At 35.4% G+C, this 24,845-nt stretch overlaps 1 protein-coding gene across 2 annotated transcripts in view; it reads left to right on the top strand.

Moving 5' to 3' along the window:
* The window catches only part of LOC106163743 (protein timeless), a 100,213-nt gene that overhangs the window by 40,252 nt on the left and 35,116 nt on the right, over positions 1–24,845 (top strand). Inside the window, exons 6-9 of one of the 2 annotated variants that reach the window (XM_086997952.1) lie at positions 3,230–3,345; positions 8,253–8,313; positions 18,238–18,291; positions 18,823–18,920. In XM_086997952.1, the coding sequence (XP_086854078.1) occupies positions 3,230–3,345; positions 8,253–8,313; positions 18,238–18,291; positions 18,823–18,920 (329 nt within the window). Of the gene's footprint in view, positions 1–3,229; positions 3,346–3,393; positions 3,492–8,252; positions 8,314–18,237; positions 18,292–18,822; positions 18,921–24,845 lie in introns of those variants that run through there. The other variant, XM_086997953.1, reaches the window with a different exon arrangement.

Genomic DNA, 24,845 nt, shown 5'->3' with positions numbered 1-24,845 from the left:
TCGAAAATCGGCATGATCGGGCCACTATTTTAGTAGTTATGCTGTTTTTTTCACTTTTCAGCATATGTGCAACACTGTTAACACATTTTAAGGAAAACCGATAGACCTGTTGTCATGAAACTCACAGGAGTAATTAATCTTACTAAAATGCAGGTCAAGTTTGAAAATCAGCATAATCGGGCCATTATTTTATAAGTTATGCTGTTTTTAAACATTTCCTCAGATTCAGTTCTTAGGCATGTTAACAGTCTCATCATTTAACTAATAAGATTCGTAAAAGTGTTTGTTTGACATTTCCTGCATCTTTACAACATTGTTAGTTGATTATGTAAAAATGATGGTAAAGTTGTTATCATGTATTGTATAATAGAGTTTCAAAAATGGAAATAAACTCATATCATTGCAGTTTGTCAGATTCATTCATTCACTATGTTCAGAAACTCAGAATGGAGGAAATTGGACATTAAACACTGTTCTATTGATATTTTTCCCATCTCATCAATTTTCTTAGTTGATCATATATAAATGGCAGTAAATTGTTAATTTTGTTATATGTTAAAAAAATTGTTAAAAATGGAAAAAAAAAAAAACATTTCAAGACAGTGCTGTCTTGTCTACATTTTGGCATTTTCAAGGTGTGACTTTGAAGTTCCTTTGGCCTGAAGACCTTTGCTAGGAACATTTTCTGAATATCCATGATACTAATATTTTATTATTAAAAATTGATGGTAATTATCCTGTTAAACATTATGTAATAGTGCATCAAAATTTGAAGACACCCCTATTTTGGACACTGCTCCCATGATGACCATTTAAGGAAAACCATGTCACTTACTGTTCTCAAACTTACAGGAAGAAACATGGGACTTAAATAAAGCTTCAGTGGGCAATGCAGACTATTTGGTAAATTTTTTTGGCAGTTAATCAGTTTTTTGTGAAAATTTAATTTTTCACATATTGGCATTTTCAAGGTGTGACTTAGAACCTCCACGGGCTTGAAGACCCATGCTAGTCACATTTTCTGAAAATCCACGATACGGATCTTTTATTATTAAAAACTGATGGTCATTATGCTGTTAAGCATTATGTAATATTGCATTAAAATAGAAGAAAACACAATTTTGGGTGCTGCTGCCATGATGACCATTATGGGAAAACCATGTTACTTATGATTGTCAAACTTTCAAAAAAGAAACAAAGGACTAAAATGCAGCCTGAGTTGGAAAAGCAGTCTAATTGGCTTCTTTTTCTGGAAGTTATACATTTTAGTGAAATATTCATTTTTATCATGTTGGCATATTCATTGTGGGACTCGAAGCTCCCATGGACATGAAGCCAAATGGTAATCAAATTTTCTACATGTCCATGCTATTTATAGTCAATAATCAAAAATTGGTGATAATTATTCTGTAATTTATTTTGTAATGTTACATCAAAATTGACAAAAATCTTTTTGCACTGCTACTACAAACATTATGAAAAAAAAACTATGTTACTTATTATTATTTTCAACTTACAAGTATGATTTGTAGGATTGGCATGCAGTTCAAATTAGAAAGCCAGCTCAAATGGGTTATCATTTATTATTGAATTTAAGCAGTTTTATGTGAAATTTTCATTTTTCTCATTCTGGCATTTTCAAAGTGTGAACTTAAACTCCCATGGGCCTGAAGCCTTACGCTTGTTACACATTTCACTTACATTGGTATTACCTGTTGAGCATAATTAAAATTTGATGTTGAATTTGCAGTTAAGCATAATGTATTTTTGCATCAGAATTGACAGTAGCCTGTTTTGTGCATTGTTATTGTCTGCTTTTTGTCTGTGCATTTGACAGCTTTGCTGCCTTGTTTTTTTTTAACTTTCAAACATTAGAGGTACAAAGCACCACATCTTTGTGCTTTATTATATGCCCAGATGAATAACCTAATACATATAACTAAGTAATTGAATAAATGATTCCATTTGGAAGTGCCACAGAGTTGCTATTTCCCTACGTTGAGTTTTTATAATATCAAACTTGTAATTGCTGGAATTAAGGAGTGATTGAATATATGATCTCAAAACATGTCGGTGTTGCTTAGTACCACGTGGCAACATTTTGTAATATGAGATAAATCTTTACTTGCAGGAGACCACCCTGAGTACCATATTCAGGTGTTTTATAATATGAGATAAATCTCTACTTATAGGAGACCTCCCTGTGTACCACATCCCACTGTTTTATAATATGAGATAAATCTTTACTTGCAGGAGACCACCCTGAGTACCATATTCAGGTGTTTTATAATATGAGATAAATCTCTACTTACAGGAGACCTCCCTGAGTACCACATCCCAGTGTTTTATAATATGAGATAAATCTCTACTTACAGGAGACCTCCCTGTGTACCACATCCCACTGTTTTATAATATGAGATAAATCTTTACTTGCAGGAGACCACCCTGTGTACCACATCCCACTGTTTTATAATATAGGATAAAACTCTACTTGCAGGAGACCACCCTGAGTACCACATCCCACTGTTTTATAATATGAGATAAATCTCTTCTTGCAGGAGACCTCCCTGAGTACCACATCCCACTGTTTTACAGTATGAGATAAATCTTTACTTGCAGGAGACCACCCTGAGTACCACATCCCACTGTTTTATAATATAGGATAAATCTCTACTTGCAGGAGACCTCCCTGAGTACCACATCCCACTGTTTTACAGTATGAGATAAATCTCTACTTGCAGGAGACCTCCCTGAGTACCACATCCCACTGTTTTATAATATGAGATAAATCTTTACTTGCAGGAGACCTCCCTGAGTACCACATCCCACTGTTTTACAATATGAGATAAATCTCTTCTTGCAGGAGACCTCCCTGAGCACCACATCCCACTGTTTTATAATATGAGATAAATCTTTACTTGCAGGAGACCACCCTGAGTACCACATGCCACTGTTTTATAATGTGAGATAAATCTTTACTTGCAGGAGACCTCCCTGAGTACCACATCCCACTGTTTTACAATATGAGATAAATCTCTTCTTGCAGGAGACCTCCCTGAGTACCACATCCCACTGTTTTATAATATGAGATAAATCTTTACTTGCAGGAGACCTCCCTGAGTACCACATGCCACTGTTTTATAATATGAGATAAATCTCTTCTTGCAGGAGACCACCCTGAGTACCACATGCCACTGTTTTATAATATGAGATAAATCTCTTCTTGCAGGAGACCACCCTGAGTACCCAAGGAAGAGACTTGATATACTGGAGTCTTATCCTACTGCGCAATGTGCTCAGCATCCAGGTGTCTGATATGGTGGACCCAGGGCGAATAATTGTAATGTAAGTTCTGTGTACAATTGTGCTTCTATCTGTCTAGTTGATTGAACTATAATAAGAGACTTGATATACTGGAGTCTTATCCTACTGCGCAATGTGCTCAGCATCCAGGTGTCTGATATGGTGGACCCAGGACGAATAATTGTAATGTAAGTTTTGTGTACAATTGTGCTTCTATCTGTCTAGTTGATTGAACTATGTGCATTTCTTGCATTTTCACATGATAGAGCATTCAGTTTTTGAGCAGTAGTTTTCATACTTGTTTGAATTTTCTCCTTCCACAGAACTGCTGCCCATTCCAATATCACCTGATCTCAAGAAGTTAATATAAATTTAAATATAATTTTTATGATTCCAAAATGACATCTTCTCAGAGAGGTTGATAATTTTTGCCCATTTCAAACAATCCTAGTTATAATAATATTGCTTATTTCAAAGTTCAGTGTGATAATCCTCACAAAATCTTTCAGACAGCTGATTGTTGCAATGACAGATTAGCACTTTTCAAGTTATGAAAGCAGCACATATTCCTTACGTAATGCGCAGTTCATGTCAGGGTTGTAAACCCTGATCGTCAAAACACTGAAAAAAAAAGTTTTTTTTTGTGCAAATAATTATTCAGCAATGCCTTGACCATTTTGCCGATTTAAAACATGAAAAAAATTCCCTTTGGAAGAACTGGTGTTTACATTTTCCATTGTTAAGCATAAGAACCTCAGAGCATTTATCATCAATTTAACAGCAGCTGCTTTCTATTTTGAGGTGATATACAGGTAATTGGTATGGAACATAACTTCTTCCATGAACCAGATTTTATCAGGAAAGTTTGCCTGGGTGTCAACAAGTGTAGGAGCTTCAATCCCCTGCCTTCATTGTGTTTTAAATTTTTTCCTGGAGTTATGAACCCCTAATTGCAATGTTCCATCGAACAAATTTTGCCTTGTTAATGATAAAATCTAAACTAAGATTTCTAAGAAAAATCACTGGCAGGGTTTTGAAGTACTCAGTGGTATCATTAAATGAGAGAGATTTGAGAAACCAATTTTGCACTTTTTTAAAATGAAAAATTCAGATAACGTACCTGTTAAGTACCCTCTACCAGGGCGACAGATTTATTTTTCACAAGACATTCACAGATATGTCTTTAGATAAATATACAGTCATTTCACTCTCTGTGATGAAATCTCAAAGCTGATTACAAGGCTGGTAATTGTTTGCGTAACTGCTCAGGTACTGCCACTGAACAGGCCCAAGCCAAGACCCCTTGACAGTAATCAAGACAGTTAACTGCTCTAATTTTAACCACTTGCTCTTTTTATGTACAGACACAGATGTGTCTGTACATATTGCCATCACCTGCGTCTGTCGTCGCCGTCGCCGATGGCGATGCCGATGCCGATGCCGTCGCCGTGCACTTTCCTTGTAAACACGATAAGTGGAAGGCAGTTTTACTTTTTGGCTTTATATTTACAGAGCTGATGAATATTCATAAAACGCAGGTCAAGTTCGAAAATCAGCATGATCGGGCCATTATTGTAGAAGTTATGCTGTTTTTTCACTTTTCAGCATATATGCAACCTTGTAAACACATTTTAAGGAAAACCGTTAGGCCTGTTGTCATGAAACTCACAGGAGTAATCAATCTTACTAAAACGCAGGTCAAGTTCGAAAATCAGCATGATCGGGCCACTATTTTAGTAGTTATGTGTTTTTTTCATTGTTCAGCATATATGCAACACTGTAAACACAATATAAGACAAGGCAGCAAAGCTGTCAAATGTACAGACAAAAAACAGGAAATAACTATGCACAAAATGTTTACAGGGTTGCATATTTGCTGAAAAGTGAAAAAACAGCATAACTTATACAATAATGGCCCGATCATGCTGATTTTCGAACTTGACCTGCGTTTTATGAATATTCATCAGCTCTGTAAATATTATGCCAAAAAGTAAAACTGCCCTCCACTTATCGTGTTTACTAAAACGCAGGTTGAGTTCGAAAATCAGCATAATCGGGGCATTATTTTAGAAGTTATGCTGTTTTTTCACATTTCCTCAGATTTCCTCAGATTTAATTCTTAGGCATGTTAATAGCCTTATTATTTAAGTAATAAGATACGTAAAAGTGTTTGTTTGACATTTCCTGCATCTTTACAACATTGTTAGTTGATTATGTAAAAATGATGGTAAACTTGTTATCGTGTATTGTGTAATAAAGTGTCAAAAATGGAAATAAACTCATATCATTGCAGTTTGTCGGATTCAATCATTCACTATGTTCAGAATCTCAGAATGGAAGAAATTGGACATTTAACACTGTTCTATTGATATTTTTCCCATCTCATCAATTTTCTTAGTTTATCATATAAAAACGGCAGAAAACTGTTAATTTTGTTTTATGTTAAAAATTGTTAAAAATGGAAATAAACCCATTTCAGAACAGTGCAGTCTTGTTTACATTTTGGCATTTTTAAGGTGTGACTTTGAAGTTCCATGGGCCTGAAGACCTTTGCTAGTCACATTTTCTGAATATCCATAATATTAATATTTTATTATTAAAGTTGATGGTCATTATGCTGTTAAACATTATGTAATATTGCATCAAAATTTGAAAAAAAAAAACTATTTTGGGCACTGCTCCCATGATGACCATTTAAGAAAAACCATGTCATTTACTGTTCTCAAACTTACAGGAAAGTAACATGGGACTAAAATACAGCTTCAGTAGGAAATACAGTCTGTTTGGTAATTCTTGCTGCCAGTTAAACAGTTATTTTGTGAAAATTTAATTTTTCACATATTGGCATTTTCAAGGTGTGACTTTGAAGTTCCACGGGCTTGAAGACCCATGCTAGTCACATTTTCTGAAAATCCATGATACGTATATTTTATTATTAAAAATTGACGGTCATTATTCTGTTAACCATTATGTAATATGGCATCAAAATAGAAGAAAACACAATTTTGGGTGCTGCTGCCATGATGACCATTATGGGAAAACCATGTTACTTATGATTGCCAAACTTTCAAAAAAGAAATACAGGACTAAAATGCAGTCTGAGTTGGAAAAGCAGTCTAAGGAACTTCTTTTTCTGGAAGTTATACATTTTCAAAATGTAAACTTGTCACATATTTTAATTACATTGGTATTAATTGTTGAGGATAATTAAAATTTGATGTTGAATTTGCAGTTTAACATAATGTATTTTTGCATCAGAATTGACAGTAGCCTATTTTGTGCATAGTTATTTCCTGTTTTTTGTCTGTACATTTGACAGCTTTGCTGCCTTGTTTGACAAATAAAAATGAATAGCATCTTACTTCTGATTGAAGTTAACTAAGGAATCTCCTGAAGTACTCTGAAGTATTGAATAAAAGCACTGATGGAATAAAAGTACTGGGTGGAAAAAATCTCAAAATTTAATAAAAGTACTGATGGAATAAAGTACTGGGTGGAAAAAATCTCGAAATTTAATAAAAGTACTGGATGGAATAAAAGTACTGCCCAGAAAAAACCTTCACCACCCCCCCCCCAAAAAAAAAATGAAATAAACAAATAAAAATGAAGAAGAAGAAGAGAAAGAAAAAAGCTAGCTATTTATCATTGTAAAAAAAAAAAAAAAAAAAAAAAAAAAAAAAAACTTTCACCAGGTAAAATTCACTCAGCATTATAATTTATCTTAAAAACGGGATATCTAATTTATTTTCAAAAACAAATATTTGCCATGAGTTAAATTTCATAATCGTCAGGGTCCAAAGACCCAGATATATCGCACCTAAGCCGCCTCCGATAGCCATACGGAGACGTTATTCAAAGTAAATTTATTCTCAGATATAAGGTTCATTTTGCATACCTATAAACTCCTAAGGGTTTATCTTACATAGAATTGTGATTTAACATTTTTTAAATCATAAATCGGCATGAAATAATTGACGTTTGAAAACAGACACAATTTCTTTGCTGCACTTGAAATGACCTCCTTAGCTATAAATATGATCCTATCACCTTGCGACATTACATGAGTAGTTGTCACTATTGAAGGGAAAGCGCTTCTATTTATAGGAAAGGAAATCAGATTACGCATGTATTGTTGTCTTTAGAGAGCGACTTTTGCTTGACCTACTTTCCAGTGCTGTATGTCGAACAGTAGCTGCACCGGTACCCGTATTTCTTCTCATTACACGTCAATTTAAGAAAATAAAAAAACTTGACTTGTACAATTTCCCACCGGTACGATAGGTATTTAATATACATACCGAGTGGAAGATTTTTGAAAAATTAATAAGCGTACTGGGTCAAATGGAGCGTACCGGAGGGAAGAAATTTGAAAAATTAAATAACGTACCGGTACGTTTATTAGATATTTCAGAGTAGCTCCCTACAGAGCGGGTACAATGCCATCTGTGTGCGTGCAGGTTTAATTGCTTCCATATAATAATATAATAATATCTACCACCGTGGTAGAGGGTACCAGTTAAGGACACACAAAATTAATTTTCCCCTAGCTGCTCAAGGAGGCATGTCAAACAATTCAGCCGATGACAGTTAAGCACTTTTAGTGAGAATCCTCCCGCAGAGTTGGACCGACCCAGCTGGTACAATGTCTGAATCTGAATGCAGTCTATCACCCCATTTGTAAAATGACATTTTTTTTAAATGGAAAGGAATTAAATCAGTGAAGGCTGAAATTTTATCTCTTATCCAAAATATGTATTTAAAGTCAGTTATGAAGGAGATTTTATCTAACCATGTCTGTATCACCTTAAGAAATCCCAACAAAGCAGGAAGCAACACTAATGGGCCCGTCAACATCATTGCTGTTTAATGCGTCATTAGAAAGATGTTTAAGAATATTTTCTGATGAAGCCAGGTTCCTTATTTATATTGTTCTTTAAATTATTTTTTAGGAATCTTCTGGACAAAGGCTTTGCAGGCTTGTTCACAGACCTGGTGAATTTACCTGGAAATGTAAGTTGGCCATTGTGTGTATGTCAAACCATGGGAGGGTTTTGTTAAATTGTGCTTCAGACATGTTAAAAAGGGAGATGCTACTTACACCCCATTTCCATAGGTTAGATCGACCTACTTTAGATCGACCTAACTCCCTGGGGGTTCACGCTAAATAGCTGTCAGCCGGGCGGACGCGAAAGTTAATTATCCCCTTACAGCTTGTAGTAGGCAGGACGGACATTTAAGTCGGATTATCTGAAAGTAATCTAGTGAGACTCCCCGTGGGGATAGATCGATCTAAAATCTATGGGAATAGAGCCTTAGGCTGCATTCACAGCAGTGGACCTACTAGTCTGCAGATCAGATATGGCTGTCCCAATTGGAGGCTTGTTGTGTAATCCCTGCAGAGATTCTATTCAGTGTCAATAAGGGGATTAGATGGCAAACTTTTCAGTGAGTCACCATATTTGAACAGCAAACTAGTTATGTTGTGAATGCAGCCTTTCATACTGATCTCAAAATCAGTAGGTATCTTCTGCATGGGTTGATGAGCCTCCCTACCAAATATAAGGACTGTAGACCTAATCGTTCTCTATTTAGTAGTCAAACAAGGTCTTGTAACACATACATGGACCGACCGACATGATAAGCAATATACCGCTGCTTCTTTGGTGGGGTGGGGGGAGGTATAATTATACTTGTTTGAACTTTGGAAAAGATTAAAGACCCAGATTCAGTCAAATATTTGAGTTTAAATTCTTTCCAACCTGAGTAACTGTATCCTAAAAAAATCACCAAAATTGGTTTTAAGCTGTTGGAGAGATCATGTTCAATAACAAATACACAGATACACCAACATTGATAAATAAAAACGCTACAAGTACTCAGCCATTTCTAAGCTTTGTTTTACACCAGCTTTCATTTCTCTTGCATGTTGAAAGGATTTGCGTCATACCGTCGGAAAGGCCTGAACGGAGCATATTCTTCAGAAAACATGCCCAACTAACGATATCTTTATCCAAATACACAAAGTAAAAGCTCATTTTGTAAATTTTTGGCTTTAAAAAACGTCCTGTTTGCTTGGCCTGGGAGTTAATGAGCTACGTGGGCACGTGGTCCGATGACGACAATCGTGACACTGGAGAACAGAGCGTGTTTAGCTGTCAAACTGAGCTGCATTGTCTTCCTGTAAGATGACTTTTCTGGCTTCTGATAAAAGTTAATACTCATTCAAATCTCTTACCCAAGGGGTCTAAATCCTTGTGAAGCTGTGTAAAACCATTTCCCGTCTAGTCAATTATTGAACGAGCATTTAATTATGGTTATCCCAAGTTGTATAAAACACTGCATTTGAATGAGTTAAGGGTACTGTTGATTATTGCATATGAGGTCCATGTTATTTGTGAAATTCAATTTATTTTATTAAACCGCTGACACCCCGTCTTGCATACTTTTATTAAACTGAGGTAAACGATGCCCGTTACCTTTACAAGTCCTATCTTAATGATCCATCTAACTGGAACTTCCTTTACCTCTTAATTAGAGGGTTAAATGGCATTCAATTTGTCTTGCGAGTATCGAACTCTTGCTGGCAATATTTATCTCAGGTAAAAATCTACCTGTCCGTTAGTTTCAAAGAGCAGCTCCCGCAGACCTGGGGGTACTAGATAAAATCATCTAAATAATTATCGAGGAGCTAGAGAAAGAAAGGAAGAATTTATCCTGCACAGCTTCATAGGAATTTTAACACGGACTTGATCCAGCTTAGACCTCCAAACTAACAGGGTGACATTAGCAATTTTCACAAACAAATCATAAAACTATATTTCAGTTAGCCTCCTTTAAAATGAATATACCATTCTGGGCAAATTGGAATATTTATTAAATCGCGAGAATATTTTTGACTTAAATGATGATTTTATTATTAATGGAAATTAAGCTACTATATGAGGTACATTTGCTGTGATTACGCTGTCCTTCATGTTTTCCGTAAGTCTACATTTTGCTGTACGTGCTTGTAATTTTTTAAATTCTGTGCGTACTGTTTTTGTAGGTCTGGTTACGCCCCTGTTATGTGTTGAAAGTCTAAATTTGGCAATTAGTTCCTTAGCTTATTTAAATAGAACTGCAGTGTAAAATTTTCAACAAGATGTTGGCGCAATAGCCCTTTACTCTTTGTAGATATTTCCTCCGTCAAAGTTTGTCTAAAATTATTTTTCAATCTTTACCTTTTCAAAGACAGTATAAAGTTATCTGACATATTTTCGTGTAAACTTAATGACAAGCCAAGTGTCTCCAGTTCATTCCGTACTCCGTACAAATTTGCAAAAAGTTTTGCGTTCAGACGCAGAACTTGCGTTTCAAGTTATAAAATGATAAATCTTTTAAATTTGTTAATATTTCAGATAAAATAATCTTCAGAAACAAATCCTCAAAGCATAAACGAATTGGGATTACAAACCATTTTATTACAGCAGTTCCCATTTTTTTTTAATATAACGCTCTTCCTGTTTTTCCTCAACACGTTTTCTTCCTCGGAAGTATAGCCTGGGCATACACATGCTTCAAGATACCCTGAGAGCAATTTCTTTTATTAATGTTTGCAACCATGTTTGAACTTAATTGTTTAAATATTGATATTTAACGTCATTTACAAATACCAATAAAATAACCCCATGAAATAAATGATATATATTGAAAAATATGAAAGCTCACCAAGACGAGTTTGATACCTGTTATTACCTGGCTTGGGAATTGCAGCGGTGCATAATTAACAGGTTTTATTTTTAACAAGCTCTTGGTCAACTACAATGCATTTTAAAATGCATCAGCAATTAGTAAACTTGCCAACTGATGACAGTCAATCTAAAAGACTATCGTTTTTGATATGATCTAAAACACCTGAGGTGACCGAGATCGCGAGCATTGCAACTATTGTCACCGAAGTTAGTAAGTTAGTCACGGAAGACCGTCACAGACAAAGAGTGCTGCAATTTTGGTGAATCCCACGGCAACACACTGAGGCATAAAGAAAATTGCTCAACTCCGTTCAACACAAGTTTCCAAAATTATTCTGTCCGTTTGCAGCATGCAGCTCAGTTAAGTCTCATTGACCTTTATCCTCATTGTCGTCACAGTACCACGTGACCCAGATCTGTTGCTTCATTTATGCATATTGAGGTGAGGTTTACTAAAACGCTTTTTGTCTACTAATAGATTGTTTTTATAATTTTTAAATGGCAGGGATCAATTAAAACATACCTCTAGTGTATAGATTGAGTGCTGAATCTTCAAAATTTGAGAAATAGATTTTTATATGACTATTGTCCTTGAACTATTAATTTCTAGTATTTTCCTTATCACATGGCATATGGCCTATTTTTACACGTGATTATAGCAGATAATAGAGTGTGATAGTTTCCCCATTTAGAATACACTATAAGGGCTTGGACTGATTTCATTAAGAAACATGAGTAGAAATTGGTCTTAAATCATGTGAGGATGCATCTTAAGTTGGTGGTCTGCTAAAGTAAAGTTGTTTTTATCATATATATGACCACTTTAAGGTGAGTACTTATTTATTTATTTATTTAAGACCTCATTGTCTGGACATTCATTCCACGTTACCTTGAAAGAGCTCAAGTCAGAAAAAGATTTTCTACATTACCTGAATCAGTTAGGTTACTAGTCATGTGCAATTTTTATTTTTTGATTTTTTTTTTTTTTTTTTTGTTGATTTTTTTTAAAGATTTGTTTCCCTAACATCACCTGTTCATATTACTTAAAGTGGATCTTATTTATTAATGCTGAAAGAAAGTTTCATATTCTGTAGATCTATAGAATGCTGTTGCCTTATGGTGGCTTGGTGCAGCATCTCTGTTGACTTGCATGTTTTTACTTAGTCACCCGCTAATTTCATGGGCAGGTGTGTGCAACTTTGTCACTATTAGTAAGAAACTTGAAGGACAGTTGTGTAAAGGGGGAAAAAGTGACAATTATTCAGAGGAGAATTTCATCACCTGTGTTATGGTATAAGAATAGAGGTACTGGCATTTTTTCTTCAACCAACAGCTGTATTGACACTGTATATTGTATTGACTCTAATATTTGATATCTGTGTTGTATAAGAGCATCTTCCTCAGGGAATTAACTAAATTTGAACTGCCTGTAATAAGAATTGTTCAGTTTAAATAGGGTTAGTGGTTGAAAATAAGCTCCTAGTAGGAATGTCTAAATAAAAATTACATTTTATCTAAACAGTGTTTAATGATGATCAGTTGAAATATAAAGTTGGCAACTTGCTGACTCAATGGGATGTTGTTATGAGATTGAATAAAATGAAATTTGAAACAATTTTTTTTCAACTTATGAAACATTCCGGTAGTTTATCCCAAAAATTAATAACTCACAAAATGCACATTTTTAACAACGTGAGAGAGGTGTTATTATGTTGTAGCAATGGCAGTTATATAACCTAGAGCACAAGAAATGTTATCATTTGCTGAGAGCCAAGAATTCTAGCCATTCTTAATAGAACAAGTCAACACAGGTGGATTTAGTTGGGGTATTTCATCTAAAAACAAAGACGCAATACAACATAACTGGAGCAAGAAAGTTATTGGTCCATTGGAAAGATGCCATGTTTATAAATAAGTGGTTAAAATTGCTGCACCTATGAAACAAGGAACTTGGATAGACTAGAAATTAAAGGAGCAAGGTGATGTCATGTTATAATTGATGCAGTTGTTGTAATTTAATGGGGAATGTCACTTTCTGGAGCCTGGAATTGTTATGTGTCTGCCATGCTTATGGTAATGTGCTGTGAATTTTGAACGGCTCATAAACTTCGAACGATCTTAAAATTGGCTGTCTGGAGTTTTTTTGAGCATGTGAATATCGACCAGTAAGCCGTTTTGCATGATCGTGATTTTTGTGAATTTCGTACAGTTTGAAAATTGGCCATTAGGCTATTTTCGAACCCACAAAAATGTAACAGTTGGCAATTTTACCTGAGATTGTCTTTAGCTGAGCACTATGTGTGCGGCCCAAGGTGAAAAGTAGGATCATCATCATCATAACAGGGGATTCATTATGATAACGGGAGAATCAATTAAGAGTTATGCTGTTGTGCAACATTATTTACCTGAGCACTTGATGTGAAATAGTTTTGCTTAAGGTACACAATAGCAGCATCAACAGTTGGTATTACATTACCAGAATAAAGAAGGTAATGAAGAGCTGAAATAAAAGAGAAATCTTGCCGATATGTCAATTTTACCTTTGTACCCCATAATCTGACATCGTCTCCCCCTACCTAGTATATTTGATCATAGACGTGATCAGCGGTCAATTAAGTCGCAGTGCACGGCAGAGAGAGACCATAATATAAAGGCTTTTATAGTGAAAGCTACCTGTGCGCCACAGACCATCTAAGATCATTTCGGCCTCCCTGCACAGCAGCAAGAGATTGTAATACCCAGCCTTGTTTCTGCAGTGAAGGCTACCGGTGCGCCTTAGACACCAAGCTGTGATTGTTTCGGCCTCTGCACAGTGAATAGTGATCATAATAACCTGTGTCAGCACGCTGCGGGAGAGACCGTACCTGGGTGTATAACCCAGCTCGACTTATTTATTTTTTTTAATATTTATTTTAATAGAATAAAATTAAGCCCACCCTACAGCAAGGCAAGACACCCAAGGGCCGTAAATCTTTCCATTGACCTAGCATACCAGTATTTGGCCATAGACAATGATCAGCGGTCATCTTGGCATACGTGGTTAAGGTTATCAATGCATTGTACGCACCACAGTTGTATTTGCCTCAGCGCATGTTGAGGAGAAACCGTACCCGCACACAAAACCCAGCCTGACTTCAACGCTGAAGATTACCCGGTTGCGGTCGACACCAATTGCCAATAAAGACAACCTGTGCACCATAGACACTGACCGGCAGTTGTCTCGGTCACGCAGTGAGAAGAAACAGTAACACCCAGCCCAGCTTCCATTTTGAAGGTTACCTGGTAGTGCCGTTCAAAACAATCTTTTACTTATTTTAATAAACCCTCATCCACAAGGAAATGGAACCCTACCTAAACCCTGAAACGGCCCGGTGTACCATGAAAATCTGACTCCCCCAAAATGTGACTCCCCAATCAGATTTTTATGTTACACTGGTCCCTTGCTCGCTTTACCTCCACCTGGGTGAGTATACACTGTGTATGGAACATGCAGAAAAATCATTTTTTTCTCAAAATGGAAAGTTTCACAAAGCTAGGGCAGTCTATCAGGTATGTAATAATGATAGATTTAAACTGATATCTGCATATCAGGTGACCAAGGTGACCGATTACTCATAAATATAATTTCTCCAGTTCTTGAATCTTTCACAGGCAGATTTCATTGACAATACTGATAGTCATAAGCACACATTGATCATCCAATATCAATATGTAGAAATGATCATCCAATATCAAATAAATAGCTTTTTCATAGGGGAGGCAATTGGCGGTTAAGTGCACATTTTTTATTTTATTTTTTAATGAAAATATTCACCTGCAAACTAAAAAAAGTGCCAATGTACCCTCCATTTTACATACTACAAGATCACACTCATATACTCAAATAAAATAAGATTTATGAAGTTTTGTGGAGGGGGAGTCAGATTTTCATGTTTCTCAGAGGCCCGGTTTCCAGGAAATGGGACTAACTTTTCCAAAAGTTAATTTCTACATATGGTGTAAATTATTTCAAAACTAATTATTTATCCACTGATAGGGTATAAGTTGCTTGAGGATTATATGAAAGGAACAGGCTCAAAACCTCATGCGAACGAAGAGAGAGCAAAAGATACATGGGTCCGGGCCTGCGAGGCCCCTGAAAGGTGGATGAGGGTTAATTTCGTCTGTACAAAATTCATGGCACATTACCATATTTCCAAGCTACTTTGGTAAATTTCACTTTTTAACCTGAAATGTTATGAGTAAGAATGCTAAAAATGGTTTCTTGGTCTTAATTTTCTCAGCAGTTACGGGTAATGTTTCCCTTGGTGATTAGGGGAAAAGTGTTGAAATTTCCAGGAAGGTTAATATTGGTTAGAAAAAGTTCTAACAAGCTTTGTGTGCCCTTAAAACTGAAACTGAATAGTATTACATGGTTTTTTCAAAGAAAACAAATACCCAAAATGCAACATCAGCTGCAAAGGAGAAAAAAATTAAACAAGTATATATCAGATGTGAAATGCGATACAGAAATAAAGAAATGTATAGCAATATCAAAAGATGCATGTTACAAGATGAGCCTGATACTAAATAAGAGAAAGATCTTTGTGGACACTAAAATAAGAACATTGAAATCCTCCGTGTGGTCAGTCCTCGTATATCAATGCTGAAATATCTCCAAAATTAAGTTATTATTTTTTATATACAGACACTGTATCATCTGTATTTGTCTGTTTTTTATTTTGATCACTACATTTGTCTGCCATTGCTGGTGTTGCCTAACATTTCTGTAGTACACTCTATTATTCAAAACAGAATTTTTGTCATATTTTCGATTTACCTAGTGGTTTTGTTTGAAGAAAGTGTTTAAAATCGGCACGATCATATTGTTTTTAAGAAAGTTCTTTTTGGGTGGTGAGGGGCGTGCATTTATTCTGGCACCATTTGCCCCACAAGTTGCAAGTCATACACGATTGGAGTATTTTTACAAAAAAGATTATTAAAAAATTTTAATAGTGTTACAATGCTTTTTTGCTAGATGGTATGTATGTCAGCTGTGGTGTTTAGTTTAATCAAACTTGATATATCTAAAGAGATTTATAGGGGAAAGAAAACTACCTGGCTGAATATGAAAAGATAAAATTTTATTATTTGCAGCGTTTGACACTCGCACTCGCCAGCTCGCCAATGCGAGTTAAAATTAAATCTGGCGAGTGAAAATTATGGTGCAAGTCGCCATTTTGGCGATTTATGTCAACTTACTGTATTAAGTTTATCGGCAAAATTTAGAGTCAATTTAAGTCCGACTCGTATGCCAAAATTTACAGGGAAGTTCATGGGATTACCCTTACTGCTAACCTCGTTTTCACTCTCATAATCGTGATTGGTTGAAGTTGGGGAATTCCGTAATGACGTATTCACAGTCTCGCTGTTGTTTTTGAAAGCATCTAGCCTTCGTTTGCGCGCCGGATTTTGACGAAGTATAGGAAATGCTGTCTGTTTCGTTTCACTTACGTCTTGCGATTTTGCGCAGTTGACGCTTCCGGGAGAAAACGTGATGCACGTGGATCATCAAGCTGCATGGAGAAGTTTTTAAAAATTTCAAAACTCCAAGTAGAAGAGACTGAGAGTTAGAGCGTCGCAGAATCGGCTTCAACTTCAAGTGGTAAGTAAACAAAATCAAAGCAGAAACGAACTAATAGTCTGAGCTCTTTGACCCAACGCATGTTTTTGACGTTTTCTGATTTTTTTTTCCTGAGCGGAACAAAAAAAGAAAAAAGGGGGGGAGGGGGTTAAATGCGTGCGACGTGCAACGTGTGTAGGGTAAGAGAACTAATTACCTAGCGTACGCTTTTACAGTACAGTGCAATACTATACAAATAATACAAAATAATGAATTTTATTTCAACTCGGATACAATTGAATCTTTTAACAATCTCGTTAGGGTTTCAGCAGTTCACCGACTGCCTCTCCGTCAGAGCGACTTACGGAGTTCACCCTGAATATCACAAGTTCTCTAATAATGATAGTGCTTAATTTAACCTCATTTTAATATTTATTTTGAAACGAGTATTTCTATATATATATTTATTAAGACCCCATATCTGAATGGTCTACTTGTTTGTCCCAATTGTTGATTTTAACGTTGTTAAATGTTTAGCTCTTTGTCACATGTACCAGTAATTGATTATGTCTGACTCGGTGATTGTGTTGGCAGTCTTTAATAAACTTGACACTTAAAAATTGCAGGTACCAAACCAAAAACACCAAAAGTTGAAAAAAGGCTATATTTGCCAAAGTGGGAGGTCGGAAGACCTTGGCTAAGGTACCAAAATGGGTCTTCCATTGATGTGACAACTCCCAGTTTCCACTCTGAGCCATCCATTGATGTGACAATTTCTGAGTCTTCCAATGATGTGACAACTCCCAGTATCCACTCTGAGCAGGCAGAGATGTCAGACAGTGATGAGGGGTTTGATGACTGTTATAGTGATTCAGATGAAGACAATGAAATGACTGAGAAGGATGTGGAGCAGTTTTTAAGACAAAATTGATCTTTATACTGACTTTTATCTCTTCATCAGGACAATTTCCCCTCTGGCCGATTCCCCCCAAAGAATGTATATTTATGTACAAATATATAGTAAAGAGCATGAAGCTTAAATCCTTGCATCTATTGTATGAATATTTCTTGGTGTGATGATGCAACTTAAAGATACAAAATATAAATTTCATTAAACAAATTATGTTCATGGAGTACAAGTTCAGAAAATTTTAGAAATATAAGTACAGAAAATTTTATTAAAAATCTAATCAAAGTGGGGTAAATAAATATGCATATAATTTGTTTAATTTAGATTAGAATGTGCAAAATCTGTAGACTAAAGAATAAACACAGTTCTAGGTTTAAAAATGTTTTAAAATTTTTTCTCTTTATTTGCATATGATAACATCTCCATCACGAGTCATTATCACATGGCCTGCACTTTGAATATTTGGCCAGTAACTTCGTAATAAAACTGGCCAAAGTCTGGCTTGTGCATTTTCGGTTTGGCCAGTAACTTTCAGAGCACACTGGCCAAATTGGCCTGTACTATTTCAAACGAAGGTCAAACACTGTATTTGTTATGATAACTTAATTCAACTGTTGGCAGATTTAGAATATAAACAAGCAGTTTATGAATTTGAATAGTCTTAGTTGTTATTATATTTTTCATTGTTTCAGAAGGAGCTGGCTATTCCGTTGGTCCAGGTGCTTTACCAGATATACAGTGGACAGGTAAGTATTGAATTTATGGGTATTCTAGTGGCATGGGCTAATAAAAATGTTCCTATATATACAATTGTGATAGCAATGATGACTGCATTAGAATTGAAATTTTTAGATGCCTTTGGTAAAATTATAAAATTACTAAAAAGTTGAGTTGGGAATTAAGAGACTCTCACTGTTCTTAGTTTTTTCCCCATCATCCTCATTCTGTTATTCACAAATGTACATACTTCATAGAATTCTTGTTATGTTATTACAAAATGAAGTTGTTTATGATAAAACTATACTGACAAACTGTTTATAGCAAAGGCAGAGATATGCCCACGGTTACAATAGAACTTGAATAGGAAGTCATAAAAAGGGAATATTAATGTGATCTTAATTAGGAACAAGTTACATACCAGAGGATATGGCTTAGAAACAGGGACATGTACTGCGTGGTATTGTAAACAGAGTTGTTATTGCTAATACACTTTATACAGGTTTTTGAAAAAAAAAAAATAACAGTATTGATTTTCTTTCTGTCTTTTTTTTTTCCAGCACACAACCTCCCTGCCTGAGGCAGTGGCAGGGCTTTCCCTGGAGGATAACAGCTGTGGTGCCCCCAGGAAATTGGTTAACAGGGACCAGGAATTTAGGTAAGTTAACAAAAAAAAAAAAAAAAAAAAAAAAAAAAAAAAAAAAAAAAAAAAAAAACTCAGTGAAAAATTTATATATTCAACCAAATAAATAAATTATTAAATAAATAATAGTAATAATGATAGTTATAGTTCTTCTAGGAAATTGGCCATTGGGGAGCAGGAATTTGCAAATGCCAGCCTATAGTCTCAAATAGCATAACTAAAAGTAATACCAAGGGTCACCATCTTGAAACCCCCCCCCCTCAAAAAAAAAAAAAAAATAATAATAATAAATGATAATAATACTTGAACAGAAATATGAAGATGGTGCAGATTTATACTTTTTTCTTTTTGCTGACAGAGTGATTTATTTGGTTTATCTTTTGGCATGTTGGTTTTATTTGGGTCATGTAAGAAAATAGAAGTGGTTTATGTGTTATAGAGAATCTACGCTCACTGTATATGGAACTTAAACAAAAAAAATTGAAGAAAAAAACACTGAATCAATTATAATTTCAAAATAATACTTTTAAAATAGTAATTAGATGAATATGTAAAGCACAAAGAATGCTATAAAATAATCAATAAAATAACTTCTTAAGTGCCAGTTTTTTAAAGCACCAGACAAGTGCGGCAAGGTGGGGGTTCACAGAATTTGACCTTATTGGGCTGAAATACTTGCCTGAGGACCCTTTTAACTTCTGCCAAATGTTATGCCATAAAACTGTATTTCAAGGGATTTATGCCCAATTTTCTGTTTTTCCAGCTTTCGAAGCAGATTTTCAGTTATCATACACATCACTCATATATATGCTTATTATACTCTTATCTAGCAATATATTTACTATGTACATGTATGATGTATTTTGTCGATCAATATTCTTCCCCCCAAGACTTTCAAACTAAAAATATAACCCACCTTGTCCACACTCTACCCACTTTTTTCACCCCACCCCCCAAAACTAAGTTTAAGCATGGCAATTTTCAGAGGGTCATATTCCCACTAGTAGAGGTCCGATGGCTGTCAAACCTGTATGGGTTTGTAAAGGAACATTAAAAATATAAAGTACAAAGGAGATCCTCGTGGCCTTTTCTTTTGTTGGCGATATATTTTAATATTAAAATATCCGAAAATTGTAAAATTTGAATGGGTGTTGCTCGTCTTGGCCAGTAATACCTGCTCAATTACTCTAATCACGGCAGATATGAACAATAGACTTTACAAGAATAGGCAATTGCCCTATAACAGAGCCCACCTTTGGGATTTAAACCGTCATATTCATATTTTGATGACTTGTGATAGAAATTTATGTAGCTTTGGTTAAGACATAAACCCTTTTCAACCTGCTACTTGGCCTCAAGTTTTTTACCCTTTGCTCAATAGCTTCCATCTCGATTGTACACCTGGGAATGGTATTCCCTGTAATACTAAAGCTTACAAAATTAATTAAAAATACTTTTAGTCTAATAAATTTAATTATTCAGAAAATAAAACGACAAACAACCCACATTTTTCTTACATTTAATCATATAAAGAAAACCGTTTTCCTTTAACTTTTCTTTTCATCTACTACTTCAACAATTATTGGACACAAGTGGGCACCAATCACACACACAGCTTTAAATCAATCAACAATGTTTCATTATGCATAATCATCTCTTTATTGGATCTTTAAAGTTTAAGTATAAATAAGCAAATTATTTGGAAGTGTAGCAAACAATTAAAATCTTCAAACTGGAAAATACTTATTACCAATAACTTAATAAATGGGTGGAAGGCATTGTAACTGCCATTCAAGACTACTCCTGTCACCCTTAACTGAATAAGACACCGACAAAGTTTTGACTCGAGATTTAAGTGAATGTTTCAAAAAAAAAAAAAGTACACTTGATTTTCATTCTACAAAAACATCAAAGTAATGCAAATCTATATTATCCAACTGAATCCCCTTCCTGAGAAGAATGAAGAAATAAGTTGAACTTATGTAATGGTGTAATTCATGGATTATTTTGCACTACTCAGGACCAGGAACATATATTGCTGCTTTCAAATATATAAGTCAAACTGATCTTTTGCTCCAAGGAATAAAAATATGATATTCAATATCAATATCTCAGTAAAATCTTATCCCATTTAAAGGTGGCATTCACGGATATCTTCAGTAAAATGAAACAGAAAAAAAGCAGCCATGATCCTAGGTTTCAAAAAAAAAAAAAAAAAAAGAACTCCGAACATTTATCATGGGACTCAACACCTAAGCGGCCAGAGGTCCGGGACACCTTGAATTGAAATAAAAAATGCGGAATTCCACGTTTCTTGGGCAAAAATTCATGTCTGAAAAGCTCCTTGTAAAAAAAGGTCATCAAAAAGTGTCAGTTTTCATCATTTAATGAAGCTCCCATAAATTACTTCCTCTTGGGGGATCTCCTTGCTACTTGCTTGGATCATCATGTAACTTTTAGCATCAGGAGGTGACCCCAATCATCTCAGTCGTATCTCCTGAGTATCGCACAACCTTTCCGTCTTTGTAATGGTCTACAGAACAACAAAGTATGCGCTTTGCTGCTTGAAATTCGGAAAATCTGCAGTGCATTCATCGCACGTTTTCCACCACTGCTACTTGAAACTGTCATGGCCGCCTACACGAATTTAGTTTCAAATGCATGTTTACCCCCGTATTTGAACTTAGCATATACTTAATATCCAGGAATCAATAAATAAAAAGTACAGAAGCCTTTTTAAGTTAATTAGTCCCTAAGTAACGTTGAAATTAACTTAAACATTCTTGAATGCAAATCGAAACTGTGGGAAGCAAAAATGTTTTACGATAATGTAGCCAGAAAATAGAAGAATTTGCGTCGCTGTTGCCAATAACTTAATAAAATAGAAGAATTTGCGTCGCTGTTGCAAAATTTGTAGGGAAAAGGCCAGGCCAGTGTTTTAATTTATGGTAGGCCCCTTGTCCATATTTTCAGTAAATATCAGTGATATTATCTAAGGTGCTCTACTAGTGGAGATATAAGGCTATTGACAGGGTGGGTATCTGCGGCAGTCATCAAGTGACCTCAAATAACCTCGGTAGTTTGTAACCATAGCAACGGATTTATGATATAAATATCTGTCGTTATAAAGATTATATATCCATCTTTCAATTGTGGTATTGACCGAAGTAATGTATTGATCACTTGATGCACATTTGTGAAGCAAACTTCGGTGAAAAATACACCACTCACGCAGCTGAAAAGTGAGACGGGAGCCATGCGAGGCAGTGAAATATGAATATGGCTGTATCTCGACAATAACGCAACGGAAAGCTTTAATATTTTACAGTTTAATTAAGGTCACAAAGGTGATTAACTGTGGGCAAAATGAGTGTATTCTGTGAGAACCCCACCTTGCCGCTTTTTGGCTGATTTGCCTGGTGGTTAGAAAAACTTGCACTTAAAACCCACCTAAAACCGAACATCACAGAGTGTTTGGGGGAGGGGGGTAGGCATCCTTCTTTCCCTATTTCAAGGGCATTGTGAATTCTAGACTATCTGTTATCCATGCACCAAGTGCTGAACACTGAGAAACCAAACCTTCTTTATTGAAAAAAGTGTTTTTAATAACCTTATTCTGTTACTATCTTTGAATTGCATCAAAGTGTCAAAACAAGTTTTAATGTTACCAGTCTGTGAATGAATTTTTTTATACTTAGATCAGTGCTGTGAGCTATTTTTCTTAGTTCCAAGTAGTATAATGAACCAGTCACATTTTGCACAATTGTACCACCAGCATTGGCGCTGGCGGTACACATGGTTTTGACCTTTGACCTACTTTTCATCATGAATTGAATTTTGCAAATTTTGCTTCCCTTTTATCTCCAAAACTGGCAGAGATAGGTCCATAATAACTATTGAACTTGAATAGGAAGTCATATACTGGCAATCTAAATGTGACCTTAAAATTGACCTTTGACCTACTTTTTATCATGAATTGAACTTTGCAAATTTTTGTTCCCTTTTATCTCCAAAACTGGCAGAGATAGGTGCATAGTTACTATTGAAGTTGAATAGGAAGTCATATATTGGTAATCTTACTCTGACTTTGAAATTGACCTTTGACCTACTTTACACCATAAACTAAACTTTGCACCTTTTTTAATGCTTACATTTTCAAAACTGGCAAAGATACGCCCATAGTTACAATTGGATTTGAATAGAAAGTCATTAGAGGCAATTTCCTGTGACCTTAAGATTGACCTTTGACCTACTTTTCACCATGAACTGAACTTTGCAAATTTTGGTTCCCTTTTATCTCCAAAACTGGCAGAGATAGGTCCATAGTTACTATTGAACTTAAATAGGAAGTCATATACTGGCAATCTAAATGTGACCTTAAAATTGACCTTTGACCTACATTTTATCATGAATTGAACTTTGCAAATTTTGGTTCCCTTTTATCTCCAAAACTGGCAATGATATGTACATAGTTATTATTGAATTTGAATATGAAGTCATTAGAGACAATTTACTGTGACCTTAAAATTGACCTTTGACCTACTTATTACCATGAACTGAACTTTGCTAATTTCTTTCCGTTTTAACTCCAAACCTGGTAGAGATAGGTCCATAGTTACTATTGAAGTTGAATAAGAAGTCATATACTTGTAATCTTACTCTGACCTTGAAATTGACCTTTGACCTACTTTACACCATAAACTGAACTTTGCTACTTTTTAATGCTTTTATTTTCAAAACTGGCAGAGATACGCCCATAGTTACTATTGAATTTGAATAGAAAGTCATTAGAGGCAATTTACTGTGACCTTAAAATTGACCTTTGACCTACTTTTCACCACGAACTTAACTTTGCAAATTTTAGTTCCCTTTTATCTCCAAAACTAGCAGAGATAGGTCCATAGTTAGTATTGAACTTGAATAGGAAGTCATATACTGGGAATCTAAATGTGACCTTGAAATTGACCTTTGACTTACTTTTCATCATGAATTGAACTTTGCAAATTTTTGTTCCCTTTTATCTCCAAAACTGGCAGAGATAGGTCCATAGTTACTATTGAAATTGAATAGGAAGTCATATACTGGAAATTTACTGTGACCTTGAAATTGACCTTTGACCTACCTTATGATGAACTGAACTTTGATTGTACCATTTTTAGTTATATATATTTTTTTGCATATTTTGAGAATTGTTGTTGATTGCATTTTTTACAGCTTGTCAAGCACAAGACTGGTGGTGGTGTCCCTTTTTTTTTGTGTGTGGGGGTCTATACGAATGCGCTTACTCCAGCTGGTGGTACAATATTCGGAGGCGGTATCGCCTCTCTGATCCTCTAGTCTAGCACAATGAACTGGTCACAACTAGCCATAATCCAGCAGTTTTTTCAAGCACAATGAACCAGTCTCAACTAGCAACACAATCCACTGGTCTCATCAAGCACAATGGATCATTCACAATTGGTCTTGAATCTGGCAGTCTCATCTAGCACAATGAAACAGTCACAACCTATCACACAATCTGGCAGTCTCATCTAGCACAGTGAACCAGTCACAACTAGCAGCACAATCTGGCAGTCTCATCTAGCACAATAAACCAGTTGCAACTAGCAACACAATCTGGCAGTGTCATTTAGCACAATAAACCAGTCATCAACTAGCAACACAATCTGGCAGTCTCATCTAGCACAATGAACCAGTCGCAACTAGCCACACAATCTAGCAATCTCGGTTATCACAATGGATCAGTAACTTTAGCTGTAAATCTGGCAGTCTCATCTAGCACAGTGGGCTTGTCACAATTGACCACACAATCCAGCTGTCTCATCTACCACAATGTGGGTCATAACAACTGTGTGATGGGCTAGTCATGTGTAGCACAATCTAGTTGTTTTATCTAGTACAATAATCTACTTAGAGGGGCATTGATTTTACAAAACCTCT

The sequence above is a fragment of the Lingula anatina genome, chromosome 10 (assembly GCF_051362555.1).
Source record: "Lingula anatina isolate TDL-2025a chromosome 10, LinAna3.0, whole genome shotgun sequence".
Classification (NCBI taxonomy): Eukaryota; Metazoa; Brachiopoda; class Lingulata; order Lingulida; family Lingulidae; genus Lingula; species Lingula anatina.
This window is presented reverse-complemented; position numbering and strand designations above follow the sequence as displayed.